Raw genomic sequence first — 23,803 nt, forward strand, 5'->3', positions numbered from 1 at the left:
TGTCTTTATGACATCAAATGGGATGACCTTTGCTCCCCCCCCCCCCCCATCAGCTTTGATAACAGCAGGCAGGGAGTTATACAGTGATCAATGCTGTGCAGCCAGGATGATGGCCATGTATTACACCTGTGGTCCTACTCTTGCGGGAACAGCAGTAGTGCCAATGTGATCACAATGTCACAAAAGTTTAGTGCAGGTTTTTAGTACTTCTGTCTGTACAGTACATGACATTGATCCCCAAGGGGTTAAAAGGGTTTTTAAAAGACTTTAATATGGATAACCTATCCTCAGAATAGGTCATCAGTATCTGATCGTGGGGGTCCAACACCCGGGACCCCTACCGATCAGCTATTTGAGAAGGCACCGGAGCTCCTGTGAGCACCACGGACTTCTCACAGCTCACCAAGCACAGTGCCATACATAGTATAGCGGCTGTGCTTGGAATTGAATCTCAGCCCTATTCACTTCTATAGGGATGAGCTGCGCCTATGCCACATGACCGATGATTGTGTTGTCACTGGCCTAGAAAAAGCTGAAAGAAGGCAGTGGCTCTATTGTGAGCGCTGATGCCTTCTACCAACAGTTCATCAGTGGTTGTTCCGGCAGTCGGATCTCCATTGTTCAGATACTGATGACCTATCCTGAGAATAGGTCATCGGTATTAAAGTCTTGTAAAACCCCATTAAGTTTTAAATCAGAAGGCAGCAGGTCCAACAAGGAAGCTCCACGTTTCCTACAATATAAACATTAAAATTGCTTCTCCTCCGAGTGAGTTCTCTCATGTTTAGAAAGACTTGATTTCTGAATAAAAGACTTCCCACATTTAGGACATGAAAATGGCTTCTCTCCTGTGTGAGCTCTCTGATGTGTAACAAGTTGCGATTTCACACTGAAACACTTCCCACATTCAGGACACATGAATGGCTTCTCCCCTGTGTGAGTTCTCTGATGTCTAACAAGATGTGATTTCAGAATAAAACATTTCCCACATTCTATGCATGAAAATGGCTTCTCCCCTGTGTGAATTCTCTGATGTCTACCAAGACACGATTTCAGACTAAAAGACTTCCCACATTCTATGCATGAAAATGGCTTCACCCCTAAGTGATTTCTTAGATGGGTCACAAGATGTGTTTTCTGAGTAAAACATTTTTCACACTGCGGACATGAAAATGGCCTCTCCCCTGTGTGACTTCTAAGATGTTGTATAAGCAATGTTTTCACACCAAAATACTTACCACATTCAGTACACATAAATGGCTTCTCCCCTGTGTGAGTTTTCTGATGTCTAACAAGATTTGATTTCAGACTAAAACTCTTCCCACATTCTGAACATGAAAATGGCTTCTCTCCTGTATGAATTCTTTGATGTTCTATAAGCAATGATTTCACACCAAAATACTTCCCACATTCAGGACACATAAATGGCTTCTCCCCTGTGTGAGTTCTCTGATGTGTAACAAGATTTGATTTCTGACTAAAACACTTTCCACATTCAAGACATGAATATAGCTTCTCCCCTGTGTGAGTTCTCTGATGCCGAATAAAATTTGATTGACCGGTAAAACATTTCCCACAATCTAAACATGAAAATGGCTTTTCCCCTAAGTGGATTCTTAGATGGCCCTCAAGACATGATTTCTGACTAAAACCCTTCCCACATTCAGGACATGGATATGGCCTCTCCCCAGTGTGAGATTGCTGATGTCTATAGAGGTCCGATTTCTGACTAAAACATTTCCCACATTCTGAACATGAAAATAGCTTATTTCTTTCATGAGTTCTCTGATGATAAAGAAGAGTTGATTTCTGATTAAAGCATTTTCCACAGTCTGAACATATAAATGACTGCTCGTCTAAGTGGATTTTTAGATGGCTCACAAGATGTGATTTCCGACTAAAACATTTCCCACATTCTGAACATGAATGCGGCTTCTCTCCTGTGTGACTTCTCTGATGTCCAACTAGAATGAATTTTCTGGTAAAAGATTTTCCGCATTCTGAACATGAATAAGGCTTCTCTCCTGTGTGAGTCCTCTGATGTCCAACTAGAATGAATTTCCTGGTAAAAGATTTCCCACATTCAGAGCATGAAAATGACCTTTTGTTTCTGTGATTTCTCTCATGCAAAGACAGATTACTATCCTTTTTTAACGGTTTCTCACAAGGAAATATTTTCCCATGTTTCTGTTTAGCTCTTTTTCTGCCAATCAGTGATTGATTAGATGAAGGTTTCTTGTGACCAGTGGTGTCAGTGGATAGATCTTCACTTTGAAAGACTGAGGATACATTAGGAGTTATTGAATTAGTTTGCGTGGTATTGTTCTCTTCTACTTCATGGTAGGAAGATAAATTGAAGTATCCATGGGAGCTGCTCAACCCGTCTTCATCTAGAAAAAGAAACAAAATTTTCTTATTTTCCCAAAGCAAATTATTTTCTATTAATTAGTTGAGGTTTAATAATAAATAAAAAAAAATGAAAAATTAACCCAATACCCGAAGGCAAGGAATCTGGGCAATATAATAGCTCCATCTATAAAAAACAGGAAAAAGAACATTATGATGAATAATCACTATCAAAAGAATACCCCCAAAAAAATTATAATACAAAATAATCAAAAAAATCTGAGAAAAAAAATATGAAGAATGTTTTTTTTTCCTTGCAAAACATGCAATCTTTTGGAACACAAAAATCCCATCTTTGAAAAAAAAAAAATGAACAAAAAAGCTACAAAATTAAGGGTTATCTAATCTATTATATCAGATGCCCCCGTGAAAAGGTATATGTGGGGAGGACAAAGGGACCATTGAAAGTAAGAATTGGTGAACATATAGGAAATATAAATAAAACCATGCCACCAGGCCACTCTCATGCCATTATAGTGAAAACCATGGAGGGACCTTTAAGGGATCTAGTTTTTGGGCAATCAAACAAATAAAACCAGATTGGAGGGGGGAGGGAGATTACATTAAACTTATGTCCAGAAATGAAAGCAGGTGGATCTACAACCTGGATAGCCTCGCACCTTTGGGACTTAACCAGCAAATAGAGCTGTTTGCTTTCCAGTAAATACGTGCACGGCGGGACAATGGTGATATATGCAAATAAGAAAAAACACCTTCTTTTACTTTTTTCGCTTAGGAATTAGTTTATTCTGGATTGTTATAGCTGTTTTTTAGTAGGAAATTGCATGCTCTATAGAGGGAGGGACCAGATACATTCCTATATACAGAGATAAGGATAAAGAAAATTATATTTATCTCCTCAATTGAGCCGATTGCCAGGGAGACGGACGTCTACAAAATCCTAAACACCATCAACTGCACATATCCCTGATGAAGGAGTCCGAGTATTCCGAACTGCGTAGGAGAAAGTGTGGACTCAGGGGGCACCCAAAGAGCATGAAACGTCATACTGAATATCCGTCTTCTTGATTACAGCGTAGCTTCTCCCTGCACGTGCGTGCTACCGGCCGGAGCCGCACGTTAAGGTTAGAAGAAGCTGAAACTTTTTGAATCAGTTCGTATATATATATATATATCTCTTTGGAGGAGATTACAGAAAAAAAAAACACCCTACAGCTTGAAAGGCAAGTGTATTTTTTTTAGTGTGCCTTATAATAATACAGTATTGTTCGATACTCAATTAGTCAATGCGAGTATACGGTTTTGAATTTTCTATATACGTATATTATTTGGGGTACAGGCAGTCTACCTAGTTATTTGTGTACCCAGCAGTGACAAAATTGAATCTTGTGGTTCCCGAGGACAGCAGCATGGGGATCATCTAACTCTTTGTAGTTTGAATATATAATGATGACCTATCCTCAGGATAGGTCATCATTATCAAATAGGCAGGGATCCAAGTCCCGGCACTTCCGCCAATCAGCTGTTATGGAGAACTGCCACTCTCACCAGGTGAGAGTAGCCAGCTCCTAGCATCTCTCCCAAGCACAGCGCTGTGCATAGTACAGTGGCTGTGCTTGGTATTGCAGCCCAATTCACTTCAATGGGGCTGAGCTCCAACTAGGCCACGTGACTGATGTATGATGAAGCCATATGGCCTAAGAAGAGGCGCTCTTGGATCATTATTTATTACCGGATACCCCTTTAAGTTAATAAAACCCTGTTCTCCTCTACTGATGGAAAATTGACTACAAGAATAAGCAGTATATTCTGTAATCCTGACCAGTGAGATGACGGATTTGCTTCAGTATTTCCATAATGAAGTCACATGGGGATTCCTCTTTGTCCCCCCTCTATGCATCAATCAGCTTTGATAACAGCAGATAGATGGTTAAACAGTGATCTCTGTTGTTCAAGCAGGATAATGGCTGTGCATTACTTCTATTGTGGGCATAATGGCAGTGTCCATGCCATCAGAATGCCACAATAGATTAGTGCAGGTCTTCTGAGTACTCCTGTCTGTACCATACTAATACAACACTGATCCTCAAGGGGTTAAGTTCTACATCAGAGGGCATGATCCTACAATAAAGCTCCAAATCTGTCACATCTCCTACAATCTTTTTTTTTTCTTAATTTTTTATTTTATATCCACAGCATGAAAATTCTTTAAAACAAACATGATGTTACACAAATACAAATGTCCCAAAAATTTACACAGCATTTCCATCATAGATGCCACGTTAATATATATAAAAGTAAAGGACCTACTTATTCCCGTGCCCCTATACCCTCCCATCTCTCAAAGGCTATAAAATGTGCATATTTAATCCATACCACATTTCCTACAATCTAAACATTAAACTGGCTTCTCCCCTGTGTGAGTTCTCTGATGCTGAATAAGTCCTGATTGACGTATAAAACATTTTCTACATTCTGAACATGAATATGGTTTCTCCCCTTAAGTGGATTTGTAACGGGGTGCCGAAGGCACACTCGGTCTCCCATCAGCCGCAGACCTGCTGCTTAGCTTCGGGAGCGAGCATCTGTGTTTGACCTTGTTCCCAGGGCGGCTTTGCTAGCTGGGAGCCTCCCTGCTCCTAGGTCTGCCTTGAGCACCGAGCTTATCACTCGGTGCTCGACTGGTCGGTCATGTGAGGCTGGCCACATCACATGACCCTTACTCCCCACTATAAATACAGGCAGCCTGCTGGCCACAGGTTGCCTGTTAATTTAGGTTCCTGGCGTTTGTTGGATACCTGTATACTTACATGATCCTGTTCCCTGACGATCCTTTGCCTGCTCCTCCTGTACTGCGCATCCTTCCTGGTATTTTGACCTCGGCTTCCACCTGACTATTCTTTGCAGACTCCTTTGGTACTTCTCGACTCTCCTGGTATTTATGAACCCGGCTTCTCCTGACCATTCTTTGCTTATCCCTCTGTACTGCGTTGTCCTCTTGGTTTTGACCCAGTCCGTTCACTATCCGTTACTTGTCTTGTCTGTCCTTCCTGCACGTATCCTAAGTTAGGGACTGCCGTCCAGTTGTCCCCTGTCATCAGGACTCGTGAGGCAAGTAGGCAGGGCCAGGGGTGAGGGTGGAGCGCAGTGGTCACTATCCTCCCCTTGTATGTGTGTGTACGTGACTGTTACAGGATTCTTAGATGGCTCATAAGATGTGATTTCAGACTAAAACACTTCACACATTCAGGACACATAAATGGCTTCTCTCCTGTGTGAATTCTCTGATGTCTATCAAGACACAATTTCAGAGTAAAACAATTCCCACATTTTGAACATGAAAACTGTTTCTTCCCTAAGTGGATTCTTAGATGGCTCACAAGATTTCTGACTAAAACTTTTCCCACGTTCTGAACATAAATATGGCTTCTCTCCTGTGTGTGTTCCCTGACGTCTAACTAGAAACAATTAAGCTTTATTGAAACAATAGCAAGACGAGAAATATATAGTAAATAGGGCATGTAAGAAATTAGAATTATGTACATGTATTTCACGTATTTGTATAAAAAAAAAAAAAGATCAAAAAGATCAAAAAAACTATCATGGTTTTCAGGAGTTCTTTATCTGCAGTGTGTGTCCCAGAATATAAATCGCTTTGTCGAGACAGCAACAGGTGTTTCTATTCAGACCATACAGTATAATATTTCCTAATGAACAGGTCACAGAGCAGGCCCACAACAGTCTCCTCTGAATGTCAATGTGCTATTAACAGGTTGCCAAGAGGCTGCTGAACTGCTCATAACAAAATATGAAAGTATGAGTATTTGGTTTTAGTTAGTACAAAATACATGTAATATATTACCATTAGGGGTAACGGGGATGCAAAGTGCTCTTGAATTATTTTCTCCCAAGCATCATGAATAGGGATGAGCGAATTGACTTCGGATGTTTCATCCAAAGTCGATTCGCTCATCCCTAATCATGAACATCACATTCAGCTAATTAGCTATTTCTCTTCTTGTTTGGTCAGCTGCAGGTTGGATCCTACTAAATCTAGTAGCAGTAATATTAATGACTATGAGGAGAACATTTATCTGGACTTCAGGTCCTTTAACACGGACCGATGTTTCAGGCAATTATTGGGAATAAAGATCATTCACAATAATTACCTGTTCATTAGCAGAGATGAATCACGGTTTCTGGGCAGCAGATCCCAGCTTATACCGCACAACCTGCTGTCAAAAAATGATACGTTTTGATGACGACCAACAGACATCATCACCCGAGGAGCAAGTATTTGTCCATTCATCGGGTATCTTTACACGGTCAATTATTGTGAACAAGCGTTTCTACAAACTCTCATTCTGGAAAATTGGCCCTATGATCAGTCTGTATCAAAAATTTCCATTATTCAAGATTTCTGAAAGACTCTTACCTTTCACTGACATTGATACAGGTATTTCGAAGCTAATTATTGTTCCTCCAGAACTGTCCTGTAAGATGAAAGACATGAGAAATAAAGAAAACAGAACACAAGTTTATCTTATATCCAGATGAAGGTCAAAAACCCCTAGAAGACCAGAACCAATCTGCTCTAAAAGGAGAAGGATCTCCTCAAGTGGTGATCAGATAGGATCAACATTCAGTCAAGTATTTTACACATCATATAAGGCATCAAATGACCTGATCCTATCCTGGAGTAGACGCTGTGCTCATCACCTCCAGTTAAATTATTAGATTAGATTATTGTTGTAGTTTTAACAGTAAAGAAATAAAGAAGTCTTTTATTGCAGCTGGAAATTTTACTGTATTTCCCGCTAAAAGGGTTTATGCTATGTGTCAAGTTACACATGCATGGTTTGCCTTTTTATCCTGTGTGTTCTCTCTTCCCCTCTTGCTGTCCTCTCTGTATAGTCTCCTCCCCTCTCTCTCTTGCATTCTGGCTTAACTCACCATCTCAGCCACATGTATCCTGTTAGCTGCTCACACCATGATATTTTGACCTATTCATTTGTTTATCGGTGTCTGATCTGCACAATTTGGAATAAACTTCCTCGCGATCTACAAGGCGTCATTTGGATCGAGTCACTGTCAGCCAATTCAGCTAAGATTGATGGTTACCGCTATCTCAGCACAACTGTAAGTTACAGACATCACACTTTCAATACTTAGACTGGAGAGGCAGAACACCATGACTGATGTAAAAAAATGAAAATAAGACATCATATAGTACATGGTAGAACCAGCCCTGAACCTCACGTGGATCCAGAGATCTCCCCATTCATTGCACTAATTGCTCTGCTAGATTTGTTTCAGGCTGGCAACACAGGGAACATGTCCTTTCTCAGGGGGCATGTCTTTTTTGCCGTAGCTCTTTCCCTGTAACTGTCATTCCTTCTAACAGAAGATATGTCTGGTGACAGTTGAAAATCTAAACTGAGCTCATGCGACCACCTCAATGAGGTTAACGAGATATTAAACCTTAATACAATCTTATATGAATCCAGAAATCAAGTGTGGCCAATAAGAAGAAGAAGAGGGGACAGTGTACTCCACTGCTGCTGGGGGAGGTTACTCATTACATCAGTCTATAGGGGATTTGTAGAAACCTCAGCTTCATCTACCTGATGATCCAGTGGGATATTTGGTTTTTCTTCTGGAGAGTCCTGGGAATAAAGAGGACTGGGACATCTCTCTGGTGGAGTTCTCTGCCTGGATCCATCTGTAGGAAAAACACAAAGTGACTGAATACATTGTCTATATGTGATGATCAGATGATGGGGAATCTGACTCCCAGAACTGTTCTCCCCTCTACAGTCGTGGAAGGTCTCCTCTTACCTGGTGATGTGAGGGACTGGTGATTCTCCATCATGGTGTCCTTGTACAGATCCTTGTGTTCTTCTAAATACTCCCACTCCTCCATGGTGAAATAGACAGCGACATCCTGACACCTTATAGGAACCTGACAACACAAGGATAGTCATTACCAGACCCCTCCCTTGGCGTTATTGTATAATGTCCCAGCATTCCCAGCAGCGCTCACCTCTCCGCTCAGCAGCTCAGTGATCCTGGTGGTAAGTTCTAGGATCTTCTGCTCATGTATCAGGGAATGAGGTGGAGGCTCGGTGATGGGGCTCTGGGTCCTGCTCCGTCCTCCTGACACACGGGGTGTCACACACTCACCAGACGACTTCTTCACTACTGTGTAATCCTGTGTATGGGGAGACGCCGATCACTACAGAGATTCTAAGAATCCTTCACCTTTCCAGTCATTTCCTATTTTATTACTAGAGATAAGAGTGATGTCATGGGAAACTCTCACCTCTCCAGTTATCAAGGAGATGATCTCCAGGGTGAGGTCTAATATCCTCGCAGCCATGTGGTCTCTGTCCTTCTTCATCCTTGGTGGGTCATTGATGGAAAGGACCATCAGCTTTAAAAAGAAGAGAGTCCTGAACCTAAGGAACCTGAAGGAAACATGGAGGATTGAGATCAAAATCACATCTGGATGAACATCTTACATGAAGTAAAGTGTCTTACAAATGGAGAATAGTATTACCGATCGTGTACTATGGAGGTGACTACAGAGAATTAAATCAGATTCTTTACAAATTCCATAAAAGTATCTAAAAATATCTGAAGTTTTGGTGACTTGATACGGATGAACTGTACAAAACGGCGCCCACAATTTTATATTTCAAATGCAGTACAGCAGTGAGGGAAACAGGGCAGAGATGAAGATGGAGAATCACATGACCATTACCCACAATGCCTTTCAGTCAGTCTGACAGCCAATCAGGAAGGAGATTATTGACTAGTCTATCAAAAACAATGTAATCTCCAGCAGAGACGCCATTCTGAGCTCAGCCACTGATGTGATGATGTACTAGGACGTATATGACACATAACAGGGGTAGTGCTAGAGATCGGCAAGATAGATTTACTTCGGTAGATTATATAACCGGATAGAATGCCAGGATTTATCATCAGGGACAGGACAGGGCGAGTTAGTTCCCTGTGTATCTGTTACAGCTGGGGGGAGCAGTTCATATACAGACTGTACTGAACAATACATCAGCTTTTAGAGAGACAGTATATTTATAATGTGCAGGACCCAGTGCTTTCTCCTCCAAGTACCTGTTGCAGCTTCTACAGATTATATTCGCACAAATAAGAATATTTTAATGCATCAACAACAGCGGCTTATATTTCGGTTGCAGGGGTTGTCGAACTACACTTTAAAAAATAAAAAAGAACTGTTGCACATTTTCTACAATTATAAAGTGTGTAAATAAGAATATTTTAGTGCATATATATATTAGTAGCAGAGGTTGTCTAGTTGTGTCTTTTTTCCCAAAAACCTGTTGCAGTTTCCCCACTGAATGATAATGTACTAAACCTGTGACTTCTCATTCCTCAAACAGGTGGGTAATGGAAAACGAAAGGCCCGTTGCATGTCCCCCGAGAGTGAGAATGTAGGTGGCTGCAGTGATGCAAACAGCAGTAGCCCAGTTGGCACCAGCCGTCCAGCCAGTAGTAGCAGCGGCCACAGGTCTCCCTCACTTCTGACAATATACAGGTCCTTCTAAAAAAAATTGCATATTGTGATAAAGTTCATTATTTTCTGTAATGTACTGATAAACATTAGACTTTCATATATTTTAGATTCATTACACACAACTGAAGTAGTTCAAGCCTTTTATTGTTTTAATATTGATGATTTTGGCATACAGCTCATGAAAACCCAAAATTCCTATAAAAAAAATTTAGCATATTTCATCCGACCAATAAAAGAAAGGTGTTTTTAATACAAAAAAAGTCAACCTTCAAATAATTATGTTCAGTTCTGCACTCAATACTTGGTCGGGAATCCTTTTGCAGAAATGACTGCTTCAATGCGGCGTGGCATGGAGGCAATCAGCCTGTGGCACTGCTGAGGTGTTATGGAGGCCCAGGAGGCTTCAATGCGGCGTGGCATGGAGGCAATCAGCCTGTGGCACTGCTGAGGTGTTAAGGAGGCCCAGGAGGCTTCGATAGCGGCCTTAAGCTCATCCAGAGTGTTGGGTCTTGCGTCTCTCAACTTTCTCTTCCCAATATCCCACAGATTCTCTATGGGGTTCAGGTCAGGAGAGTTGGCAGGCCAATTGAGCCCAGTAACACCATGGTCAGTAAACCATTTACCAGTGGTTTTGGCACTGTGAGCAGGTGCCAGGTCGTGCTGAAAAATGAAATCTTCATCTCCATAAAGCTTTTCAGCAGATGGAAGCATGAAGTGCTCCAAAATCTCCTGATAGCTAGCTGCATTGACCCTGCCCTTGGTAAAACACAGTGGACCAACACCAGCAGCTGACATGGCACCCCAGACCATCACTGAATGTGGGTACTTGACACTGGACTTCAGGCATTTTGGCATTTCCCTCTCCCCAGTCTTCCTCCAGACTCTGGCACCTTGATTTCCGAATGACATGCAACAGTCCAGTGCTGCTTCTCTGTAGCCCAGGTCAGGCGCTTCTGCCGCTGTTTCTGGGGAATGCGGCACCTGTAGCCCATTTCCTGCACACGCCTGTACACGGTGGCTCTGGATGTTTCTACTCCAGACTCAGTCCACTGCTTCCGCAGCTCCCCCAAGGTCTGGAATCGGTCCTTCTCCACAATCTTCCTCAGGTCCGGTCACCTCTTCTCGTTGTGCAGCGTTTTCTGCCACACTTTTTCCTTCCCACAGACTTCCCACTGAGGTGCCTTGATACAGCACTCTGGGAACAGCCTATTCGTTCAGAAATTTCTTTCTGTGTCTTACCCTCTTGCTTGAGGGTGTCAATGATGGCCTTCTGGACAGCAGTCAGGTCGGCAGTCTTACCCATGATTGCGGTTTTGAGTAATGAACCAGGCTGGGAGTTTTTAAAAGCCTCAGGAATCTTTTGCAGGTGTTTAGAGTTAATTTGTTGATTCAGATGATTAGGTTAATAGCTCGTTTAGAGAACCTTTTCATGATATGCTAATTTTTTTAGATAGGAATTTGGGGTTTTCATGAGCTGTATGCCAAAATCATCAATATTAAAACAATAAAAGGCTTGAACTACTTCAGTTGTGTGTAATGCATCTAAAATATATGAAAGTCTAATGTTTATCAGCACATTACAGAAAATAATGAACTTTATCACAATATGCAAATTTTTTTAGAAGGACCTGTAAATGAGGGCAATGAGGATGAGATTGTGGACTGGATGGATCACTCATCCTCTCAGCAGAATACTGTTGATGTCACCTCTGAGTCTGACACTGTGCCTTTGGCCGGGGTTCAGCGCATCCCTCCTGCTCCTCCTCCTTGTGGCCCCAGTGAAGCCCATCATCTGCGTCATCTCTTTTTTCACTAGCCTCTATGAAGAGCCAACACCCCATGTGCAATGAAAGATACTCAACACAAGTGCTGAGCTGCAATACTATGTACGGCACGGAGCTTGCTGAGCTGCCGAGAGCCCGATCTTCAGATCTCCGGGGAGCGCGGCAGCTCCCTGTAACAGCTGATCAGCGGGGGTGCCAGGACTCGGACCCCACCGATGTGATAACCATGATGGTCACTACTGAACACTTGTGGCAAGAGCAGAGCTTCATAATACAGACCCACTCCTGCTGCTGATCTCACAAGTGCACGGACAGCACGAGATCATCATGACAATATGTACAGTACAGTGCAGGAACTACCACCGGCCACAATGTACATTATCAGCGCTGGTCAGGAAGGAGTTAAAAAGAAGCCCTGTCCCCGTCCTATCAGTCGTCTCTTTCCAATGTGACCACGGCATCTGGGAGCGCTACAACTGGGGGCCAGGCCCTATCTGGCCGGGGCCGCCTTTCCCTGGCTGAGATCAGGGAATAAGTCCCATACTAATAATACATACGCTTATCTATGAGCCTTCTCAGTAATGGTCTGTACGCAATCTTCCATTGCTAACCTCAGGTATCTATCTACATTTAACACTCAGTGCTAAGGGCAATCACTCTCTGTTATCTTATCTGTACTAACCTGGGCCCTATATGTCTATTTCTGCAGTGTGTATGTAGGCAGTCGAGGTTATTAACCATGCCGCCAAAAAAACGTATGTAAACTGCCATTTGGCAACCATCTAATTACCTTGGGTCTGTTGTGTCAATAAGGATTGTTGTTTTTTCCTGTATGTATTTATTCACGCACGTATCATCGAACTGGGACGGCCACAACCATTGGTAATGGTCCCAGGACCTTAACACACCTACCACATATAACCCCCTGATGAGCCCACTGCGTGGGTGAAACGCATCGGGGCTTGTAGGTTATCTATCTCAATATATCTATGCTGAATTGTGCGTATTTTTTTCTAACAAGAATTTTATCCTCTTGGTGTGCCCTGTACCTCCTGGATACGCCACGAGGGCAGTATACAGTGGACACCTCTTTAACTAATCCTTTATCCGTGCTATTGATCCATATAGACACCACGTATTGCCGTCTCACTCCACCACTCACCTTACCAGGGATAGCTAGGAGCTGGAGATTAGGCACGTGGACAGGGCGCCCCCACCACCAGGAGACGTCCCTGGGCAGAGGACCAGTTTAGGGAATCAGTGCTAGGGATATTCTTCCACGGCCTCCCGCTCTATATACCTTCACCTTAGGTATATATTCAGACTCTGGCCTCTCCTTGGATCAACTGCATAGAACCGTATATGTATGTGTATATGTAAATTCTTAAACTTCTTATTAAACTTAGTTATCTAACAAACAAACAGGGTACCCCTGCTGGACTGATTGTTTTACACATTGTTACCCCGTCTTAGTATAAGCTTGCTACTTGTATTGCTGGACTTCCATACTAATAATAGGCTTCAGCATGTACAAGGCTTCCAGGCCGACCACTAGGAGGCAGCACTGCATTGGAATATACTGAATTCTGCATTCTGTAATGCATAGATATCCAATACAGAAGACAAGTGGCAATCTAATCATATTATAGTTACCTAGGGGGACTTAAAAAAGTTGAATACATTTTTTTTTTTATCCTGAAAAAAAAAAAAAAGTAAAAAATCTAAATCACCCCCTTTCCTTAGAATAAAAAATAAATAAAATAATTTGAGACACAGCGATGCCTGTCATGTTTAAACACCCGTACCCTAAAAATTTAAAAATTCTTATCTCATATGGCGAATGGTGCAACAGTAAAAAATAAGTCTTATCAAAATGGCTGATATGCCATTTTTTCATAACTTCACCTCCCAAACAAATGTAATAAAAAATTCTCAAAAAGTTGTACACACTTTATAAAAACTACAGATTGTCCTTAAAAATATGAGCTCCATAGACATAACTATAAGAAGTTATAGGGGTCAGATTATGGCTATGAAAAGTAAAGCTTTATTTTTGCCAAAGTTTTTAGCTTCCACTACATTGTGTGCAACAGTAAATGGCGACAGACATTAGAAAGTACAACTTGTCCCGCAAAAAAACAAACAAGCCTCATATGGCTATGTGAATGGAAAAAAAACCCCATTATGGCTCCAAGAAGCACTTGGTTCAATCCTAAAAGCCGGACGCTCTAGCCATCCCCCTGGGAAGAATGTCGGTAGCTGCGGGCAGGGGACAGGGCTTCTCCCCCTCAGTAAGTCACCGAGTGACCAGTCTGCCGGCTCCAGTGACCGGAGGTGAGAGAAGCCTGTCAGTCAGCCTGTGATGGCAGCTCAATGCTACTGAACAGGAGGACATCCCTGGGTCCATCCAGGCCCTGCACCACACGGAGGACAGGGAGCCAGGAAACCGGACTGTCCGGCCTAAACCTGGACGTCTGGCCACCTAGAAACGCAGCGAGTGAAGCACAAAAATCACAAAAACTGAGAAGTGCAGGATCCTGAAAGGTTTATTCCCGTCACATAACGTGAGGTTCTATCGCTAGGACTGGTCATCAGTGTGCGGTAGGTGGGGGCTCGTCTCTATCAGGACCCCACTAATCCTGGGAATGAAGGGGCTGCAGAGCTGCTTTACTGCTGAATCTCCTCCACAGTCCCTGCTCATTAGAGCTCCGGCCTCCGCTGTGCAGGGACAGTGAGGAGAGGACACAGCGCTGCAGCCCCTTCATCTAGAAGAGGTTGTCCCCACCGATCACACACTGACTCCATATCCTAGTGATATCACAGAACATTGTGTGATGGAAGACCCCTCTAATCCAGGAGAACAGCCCCTCTTACAGGGGTCTGAGGGTCTCCTAATATTCCAGGGGAAGAGCAGACATGTCTGAGGAGAACTCCCCTCCTGTGAGCAGAGACTCTCTATGGCCGGTGCTGCCCCCTGCTGGCTGGACCTGCTATATATCACCTATAGAACCGCTCCATTCTAATAAACCCAGAACCAAGTCCAATAACTGACCTGCAGATCTCACCTCCTGGGGCTGCAGGACCTGCGGTGACGTCACACTGGTCACATGACAGGAAGTGCTGAACTGTGAAAAAAAACTGCTTTACTCCTCCCCTCATGTGACTGATCACATGACCATGACATCATCAAAGGTCCTGAAGTCCCTATGATATAAAATCTGCAGATTAGTTAGAGCAGCCTCCTCCAATATACAGGGAGTGCAGAATTATTAGGCAAGTTGTATTTTTGAGGATTAATTTTATTATTGAACAACAACCATGTTCTCAATGAACCCAAAAAACTCATTAATATCAAAGCTGAATATTTTTGGAACTAGTTTTTAGTTTGTTTTTAGTTTTAGCTATTTTAGGGGGATATCTGTGTGTGCAGGTGACTATTACTGTACATAATTATTAGGCAACTTAACAAAAAACAAATATATACCCATTTCAATTATTTATTTTTACCAGTGAAACCAATATAACATCTCAACATTCACAAATATACATTTCTGACATTAAAAAACAAAACAAAAACAAATCAGTGACCAATATAGCCACCTTTCTTTGCAAGGACACTCAAAAGCCTGCCATCCATGGATTCTGTCAGTGTTTTGATCTGTTCACCATCAACATTGCGTGCAGCAGCAACCACAGCCTCCCAGACACTGTTCAGAGAGGTGTACTGTTTTCCCTCCTTGTAAATCTCACATTTGATGATGGACCACAGGTTCTCAATGGGGTTCAGATCAGGTGAACAAGGAGGCCATGTCATTAGATTTTCTTCTTTTATACCCTTTCTTGCCAGCCACGTTGTGGAGTACTTGGACGCGTGTGATGGAGCATTGTCCTGCATGAAAATCATGTTTTTCTTACCTTGCAGACTTCTTCCTGTACCACTGCTTGAAGAAGGTGTCTTCCAGAAACTGGCAGTAGGACTGGGAGTTGAGCTTGACTCCATCCTCAACCCAAAAAGGCCCCACAAGCCCAAACCAGTACTCCACCTCCACCTTGCTGGCGTCTGAGTTGGACTGGAGCTCTCTGCCCTTTACCAATCCAGCCATCTGGCCCATCAAGACTCACTCTCATTTCATCAGTCCATAAAACCTTAGAAAAATCAGTCTTGAGATAATTCTTGGCCCAGTCTTGACGTTTCAGCTTGTGTGTCTTGTTCAGTGGTGGTCGTCTTTCAGCCTTTCTTACCTTGGCCATGTCTCTGAGTATTGCACACCTTGTGCTTTTGGGCACTCCAGTGATGTTTCAGCTATGAAATATGGCCAAACTGGTGGCAAGTGGCATCTTGGCAGCTGCACGTTTGACTTTTCTCAGTTCATGGGCAGTTATTTTGCGCCTTGGTTTTTCCACACGCTTCTTGCGACCCTGTTGACTATTTTGAATGAAACGCTTGATTGTTCGATGATCACGCTTCAGAAGCTTTGCAATTTTAAGAGTGCTGCATCCCTCTGCAAGATATCTCACTATTTTTGACTTTTCTGAGCCTGTCAAGTTCTTCTTTTGACCCATTTTGCCAAAGGAAAGGAAGTTGCCTAATAATTATGCACACCTGATATAGGGTGTTGATGTCATTAGACCACACCCCTTCTTATTACAGAGATGCACATCACCTAATATGCTTAATTGGTAGTAGGCTTTCGAGCCTATACAGCTTGGAGTAAGACAACATGCATAAAGAGGATGATGTGGTCAAAATACTCATTTGCCTAATAATTCTGCACGTAGTGTACAGCAGAGATTAAAAATAAATAAGTAAAACCGCTCCCCATGGTTCCCCCTCTGTCAGACAGAAGCAATTGTCGAGGCTCACCTGGTCCCAGGTTGAAATGGAAGCACGGATATTCGCCAGGAACTAAGCGATAGTAGAAATATAAGTGAAGAAGAAGGAGATCCAGCTTCCAAACAACATATAGATGCTTTAATGAAAAAGGTGTTAAAATCCAGACCTGTACATCAGGTCTACGCGTTTCAGATCAATACATTCAGATCCTTACTCATGACCAACGAGTAAGGATCTGAATTTATTGATCTGAAACGCGTAGACTGAAGAGAGGATAAGGAGGCCAGACTCCATTTTGTGACTATTGCTTAGCAGACATATACAAGGTTCTAGAAAATTACAGGTACTTTCCAAAGACATTTTTAGCATATGAGTAAACTTATATGTAATTGCCAAATAAGTACATTTTTGCTTGTGTTTACTTCTTATTGGAGCTACGACAACTTCCCTTTTGCTGACAAGGAACTTACGTACTCTATATATATGAGTGCAATACTAAAAATAAACAGAGCTGTCCTTCAGTCTACAATTGTCTGATTGATCAGCTCTCCTGGTACCAGAAAGGGCCCGGCTTCATCCAGGGGACGAAAGAGGCGTGAAGTGCAGAGAAGGACGTTAACAGAGAGATACAGGTTTTTAACCCCTTCCTTACATAGACCTGATGTACATGTCTGGATTTTAGCACCTTTTTCATTAAAGCATCTATATGTTGTTTGGAAGCTGGATCTCCTTCTTCACCGCTCTGTCACACAGACCGCTCCCCATGGTTCCTCCTCTCTCACACAGACCGCTCCCCATGGTTCTCCTCTCTCACACAGACCGCTCCCCATGGTCCCCCCTCTCTCACACAGACTGCTCCCCATGGTTCCCCCTCTCTCACACAGACCGCTCCCCATGGTTCCCCCTCTCTCACACAGACCGCTCCCCATGGTTCCCCCTCTCTCACACAGACCGCTCCCCATGGTTCCCCCTCTCTCACACAGACCGCTCCCCATGGTTCCTCTTCTCTCACACAGACCGCTCCCTATGGTTCCCCCTCTCTCACACAGACCGCTCCCCATGGTTCCCCCTCTCTCACACAGACTGCTCCCCATGGTTCCCCCTCTCTCACACAGACCGCTCCCTATGGTTCCCCCTCTCTCACACAGACGGCTCCCTATGCTTCCTCCTCTCTCACACAGACCGCTCCCCATGGTTCCCCTCTCTCACACAGACCGCTCCCCATGGTTCCCCCTCTCTCACACAGACCGCTCCCCATGGTTCTGCCTCTCTCTCACACAGACCGCTCCCCATGGTTCTGCCTCTCTCTCACACAGACCGCTCCCCATGGTTCCCCCTCTCTCACACAGACTGCTCCCCATGGTTCCCCCTCTCTCACACAGACTGCTCCCCATGGTTCCCCCTCTCTCACACAGACTGCTCCCCATGGTTCCCCCTCTCTCACACAGACCGCTCCCCATGGTTCCCCCTCTCTCACACAGACCGCTCCCCATGGTTCCCCCTCTCTCACACAGACCGCTCCCCATGGTTCCCCCTCTCTCACACAGACCGCTCCCCATGGTTCCTCTTCTCTCACACAGACCGCTCCCCATGGTTCCCCCTCTCTCACACAGACCGCTCCCCATGGTTCCCCCTCTCTCACACAGACCGCTCCCCATGGTTCCTCTTCTCTCACACAGACCGCTCCCTATGGTTCCCCCTCTCTCACACAGACCGCTCCCTATGGTTCCCCCTCTCTCACACAGACCGCTCCCAATGGTTCCCCCTCTCTCACACAGACTGCTCCCTATGGTTCCTCCTCTCTCACACAGACCGCTCCCCATGGTTCCTCCTCTCTCACACAGACTGCTCCCCATGGTTCCTCCTCTCTCACACAGACCGCTCCCCATGGTTCCCCCTCTCTCACACAGACCGCTCCCCATGGTTCCTCTTCTCTCACACAGACCGCTCCCTATGGTTCCCCCTCTCTCACACAGACCGCTCCCCATGGTTCCCCCTCTCTCACACAGACCGCTCCCCATGGTTCCTCATCTCTCACACAGACCGCTCCCCATGGTTCCTCTTCTCTCACACAGACCGCTCCCCATGGTTCCCCCTCTCTCACACAGACCGCTCCCCATGGTTCCTCTTCTCTCACACAGACCACTCCCCATGGCTCCCCCTCTCTCACACAGACCTCTCCCCATGGCTCCCCCTCTCTCACACAGACCGCTCCCCATGGTTCCCCTCTCTCACATAAACCGCTCCCAATGGTTCCCCCTCTCTCACACAGACCGCTCCCCATGGTTCCCCCTCTCTCACACAGACCGCTCCCCATGGTTCCTCTTCTCTCACACAGACCGCTCCCTATGGTTCCCCCTCTCTCACACAGACCGCTCCCCATGGTTCCCCCTCTCTCACACAGACCGCTCCCCATGGTTCCTCTTCTCTCACACAGACCGCTCCCCATGGTTCCTCTTCTCTCACACAGACCGCTCCCCATGGTTCCCCCTCTCTCACACAGACCGCTCCCCATGGTTCTCCCTCTCTCACACAGACCGCTCCCCATGGTTCCTCTTCTCTCACACAGACCACTCCCCATGGCTCCCCCTCTCTCACACAGACCACTCCCCATGGCTCCCCCTCTCTCACACAGACCGCTCCCCATGGTTCCCCTCTCTCACATAAACCGCTCCCAATGGTTCCCCTCTCTCACAAAGACCGTTCCTTTTGTTTCCCCCTAACTCTGACTTCTCACAATGGATCCCCTCTCTTACACAGACCTTTTCCCATGGTTCATCCTTACTCTTCATGGTTCTCTGTCTCTAACAAACAGGGCCTTGTGGAGTCTCCTAAAAACAAGGTGGTGGGCAGCTAGGGTGGTGGCACTGATGGGCAGCGCTAAAGCCTGCCCATCAGTGCCAGTGACGTCACCAGGCTCACTGCTGGACGGAATCCTCCGCCTGGCAGCCCTAAGGAGAGCCCGATACGTGATTCAGCGCAAGGCAAAGAAGAGCCTCGGAGCATGAACTGCTCCGATGCTCAAGTCAGGGGGGCTGCCTGGGTGAAAATGGGGATATGTCCAGGTTCATCTCTGAACCCAGACAACCCCTTTAAGGGAAAAGTGTGAAATCTGCAGCTTTCTGTATGGAAACAATCCGCAAACTGTACATGAGATTTTGTCTTCTTTAGCATTGCAAGGGTTAATCACTCCTTGAGTTCTATGTGGAGCCCCCATTTTGCTGCTTAGTAGATTCATCTGAATCCGTAATTTTGTTCTACTATTCCTATACTTTTTGCAGATGACATTTCTGCAGGAGTAAAAAATAATAATAAATAAGCGGCATACGCTCGGCCGGTGTCCGTGTTTTGCAAAAGACTTTCATCTGTGTACATGAGCCCTTAAAGTGGTTGTCTCCTCATAGACTAGCTGTAGGACTCCAGTCCGGCCACCACCAAGCCGCTTCCCCATAGAAGTAAATGGGGACGCACCGCGCCTGATCGGCCACCTCCTATTCACTTTTATGGGCTCGACGGAAATAGCCTATTTTCGTCGGCCCGATAGAAAATTAATGGAGGGCGGCTGCACATGCGCAGTGCGCCCTCCTCCACTTTCGGCGCTCCGTTCTCAATATAGTTGCGGGATATCGCACATCCTATAGATGCCCCCACTGTTTGTCATTAGACAACCCCCTTAACCAGCTTCTGTTATAAGCCGGGCTGTTTGGCTCACAGGGGGCGGTCTACGTTCTCCGGTGCTGACCTGCCTATCTGTGCCTGATGCCAGTCTGCCCGCCACGTGGATTCACGTGGCTGAGTGTAAAAAAACTGGAGCGGATATTCTCCCTCCTTGGGCTTTTCAAAAGTTATTCATATGAAGGGAAATGTAAAAACAAAGCAAGTATTGTCTCCGGAAATGCTGGTAGTAAACAAACAAAAATGCAAACATTTAAAATTGCAGGTTGCTGAAGGGGTTAATGTCTAGTAATACAATCGGCCCCATTACATGTCTATGGACACACAGGTATATAGATCCTTACACTATAGCGGTCTACACACCTGTATTATATAACTACAGATACACAGATAACTAGCGTCACCAGCGCTGGAAATAGTCATCTATGGGGGAAATAACCTGGGGGTCCTGATTAACCCCTTAATGATCTGACAATTTGGGGATTTCACCTGTCAATTTTTCATCCTCCATTTCCAAGATCGTCTCTGTCACGGCCTACTATCCCCCCTATATGTTTTAATTCCGCACAACGTGGACATGCAGCGGCGCCTGTGCCGGGATCAGGAGCAACGCGGGTGCCAGGAGGTGGGGTAAGTATAATCTATAGGAGGGGCCCGAGCATTGGGGAAGGGGTCATTATAGGGGTACTGAGAATGACGACATATCTATTCTTCCGTAAACAGAGCAGTGGGGGGGGGGGGTTGGGGAAAGAGTTGAGGGTATCACTCCGGCGTACACTCAGCATTTTTTATATAATTTTTTTGGGAGGGAGAAGATGACCAAAAACAGCAATCCAGGCATTATGTCATCGGAAGACGGTTCCAAGCAGAGCACCTTCCGTTTCTCTCCACCATTAATAGACCTCGCTGTTGTCAGCCATGTTTCCATTACGTTTCCTGGGAAAGAAATAACTGAAACCTGATGAAACCGACACAAACCGAGCGCAACTGACGCTCCGAACAACTCATCCAGACAGAGCAGAACTGAGGAGACGAGCCCTTATGTGTGACACCTTTTTGTTACACAACAACCCGTTTTTAATGGAGATAAGGTTTTTTATGTTCGCTTTTTAAATATTTGAGTTAGTATTTTCTTTAGTCCCGTTATGGGACTGGCACAGTAGCCGACGAGCACTCGGATAATACTGTATACTGTAACATTTCTGTATTTTATGCTTGTCGCGGCCTGCGCTCACATATAAATGGCAGACCTGGAGGCTCCTGGCTGCTATGAGAACCCATCAGGGCAGAACGGCGGGCGCTGACGTGACAGATGGAGCCCTCTCTCACCACTTAGATGCCACGGTCATTACTGATCAGCTGTGGCAGGAGATGAGACGTATAAGGCGAGTTTTCCGTCCAGATGCGATGAGTGTAGTGAACGCACAGGAACCAGACGGAATCAATGGTCTGTGCACGAGCGTCGCAGACGGTTGCACCTTTCCCAACTAAAAATATCGGCCAAGTTAAGCCACACCCCAAAATGGGTGTGGTTTGTGGGGGCGTGGTTTAATGCAGGGTTTTAATTCGCTGCCATACTGTGGCTCCCAATAATATGAATGCCCCCAGTAAGAATAATGCCACCCACTAGTGCCCCCAGTAAGAATAATGCCCCCAGTAAGAATAATGCCACCCATTAGTGCTTCCCATAAGAATAATGCCCCCCACTAGTGTGCCCCTAGTAAAAATAATAACCCCCACTAGTGCCCCCAGTAAGAATAATGCCCCCATTTGTGCCCCTGTAAGCATAATGCCAACCATTAGTGCTCCCCGTAAGAATAATGCCACCCATTAGTGCCCCGAGTGTTAGAATAATACCCCCATTACTGCTCCCCATAAAAATAAAGCCCCCTTTTCTGCTTCTGCAAAAGAAAAAAACTCCCCTCCTCCATTAGATGGCGCTGCTGTGAACACTCGCTGCTCACTGTAAGCTCTGGACAGGACCTGCGCTCCAGCGTGATGACGTCTCACAGGTCCTGTCCGGGGCATCCAGTGAGCAGCGAGTGTTCACAGCAGCGCCATCTAATGGAGGAGGGGAGTTCTGTTCGTGACACAAGTGGGTGGGGGGTTAAAGGCTGTGCTAATGAGCGCTCTGCAATGGAAGCCTCATTAGTAACAGCCCCGATAGGAAAATACCGGTAATTATTATTGCTGGTAGAAAAATATTCCCGCCACCGGCAGAAGCACTAAGTTACCGCCATTGCTGGTGAGATACCATCACAGCATGCTCTGTACTGGTGGGTTTTTCATTCAGCGCTGGCTCCATAGAAGTGAATGGGGCTTACGTGGAAAACGGAAGGCGTCCGGATGAAATGTGGTTTTCACTGTTGTTTGCTCGGAGATGTAGATTGTTACTTTTTAGTTTTTCTTCACACCCATGAACAACACATGTAAGGGTACATTCACATGACCGTATGGCTTTTTCAGTGTTTTGCGGTCCGTTTTAAACGGATCAGTTTTTCAGTTTCAGTACTGTTTCTGTTTCCGTCGTTCAGTTTTTCCGTTTGGTTTCTGGTTTTTGAGGATCGGAAGCATGGCATATACAGTATACAGTAATTACATAGAACAATTGGGCTAGGCATATAATTCTCAAGAGATGGTTCCGCAAAAACAGAACGGATACGGAAGACATACGGATGCATTTCGTATCCGTTCTGTATTTTTTACAGTCCCATTGACTTGAATGGAACGTGACTTGCGGGCAATAATAGGACATGTTCTATCTTTGAACGGAACGGAAAAACTGAAACAGAATGCATACGGAGTACATTCGGTTTCTTTTGTGGACCCATTGAAATTAATGGTTCCACATACGGAACACAAAAAACTGACCGTGTGCAGGAGGCCTAAATCCAGATAAATCAGGATGGAAAAAAACTGAAACATTGAATGAAGTCATATATCACCTATAGAACCGCTCCATTCTAATAAACCCAGAACCAAGTCCAATAACTGACCTGCAGATCTCACCTCCTGGGGCTGCAGGACCTGCGATGACGTCACACTGGTCACATGACAGGAAGTGCTGAACTGTGATAGACCTCCACTGCTTTACTCCTCCCCTCATGTGACTGATCACATGACTGTGACGTCATCGCAGGTCCTGCAGCCCCAGGAGGTGAGATCTGCAGGTCAGTTATTGGTCTTGGTTCTGGGTTTATTAGAATGGAGCGGTTCTATAGGTGATATATAGCAGGTCCAGCCAGCAGGGGGCAGCACCGGCCATAGAGAGTCTCTGCTCACAGGAGGGGAGTTCTCCTCAGATATGTCTGCTCTCCCCCTGGAATATTAGGAGACCCCCAGACCCCTGTAACAGGGGCTGTTCTCCTGGATTAGAGGGGTCTTCCATCACACAGTGTTCTGTGATGTCACTAGGATATGGAGTCAGTGTGTGATCGGTGGGGACAACCTCTTCTAGATGAAGGGGCTGCAGCGCTGTGTCCTCTCCTCACTGTCCCTGCACAGCGGAGGCCGGAGCTCTAATGAGCAGGGACTGTGGAGGAGATTCAGCAGTAAAGCAGCTCTGCAGCCCCTTCATTCTCAGGA

General features: G+C 45.1%; 1 protein-coding gene and 1 long non-coding RNA gene across 2 annotated transcripts; both read right to left on the bottom strand.

Annotated features, from left to right (window-relative positions):
- Nucleotides 1-357: 357 nt before the first annotated feature.
- Nucleotides 358-8,077, bottom strand: LOC122934777 (zinc finger protein OZF-like). The gene is made up of 3 exons (XM_044290474.1): nucleotides 7,992-8,077; nucleotides 6,803-6,860; nucleotides 358-2,390 (listed from the first exon to the last, which is right to left on the bottom strand). Exons 2-3 carry the CDS (start codon nucleotides 6,813-6,815, stop codon nucleotides 748-750), a joined length of 1,656 nt encoding a protein of 551 aa, XP_044146409.1. The 5' UTR covers nucleotides 6,816-6,860; nucleotides 7,992-8,077; the 3' UTR covers nucleotides 358-747.
- A 462-nt stretch (nucleotides 8,078-8,539) lies between these two features.
- On the bottom strand, nucleotides 8,540-14,798 carry LOC122934865. The gene is made up of 3 exons (XR_006388722.1): nucleotides 14,762-14,798; nucleotides 8,690-8,834; nucleotides 8,540-8,578 (listed from the first exon to the last, which is right to left on the bottom strand). It is a non-coding gene; the product is annotated as an uncharacterized LOC122934865 (long non-coding RNA).
- Nucleotides 14,799-23,803: the final 9,005 nt, after the last annotated feature.

Source organism: Bufo gargarizans, chromosome 4, assembly GCF_014858855.1.
Source record: "Bufo gargarizans isolate SCDJY-AF-19 chromosome 4, ASM1485885v1, whole genome shotgun sequence".
Lineage (NCBI taxonomy): Eukaryota > Metazoa > Chordata > Amphibia > Anura > Bufonidae > Bufo > Bufo gargarizans.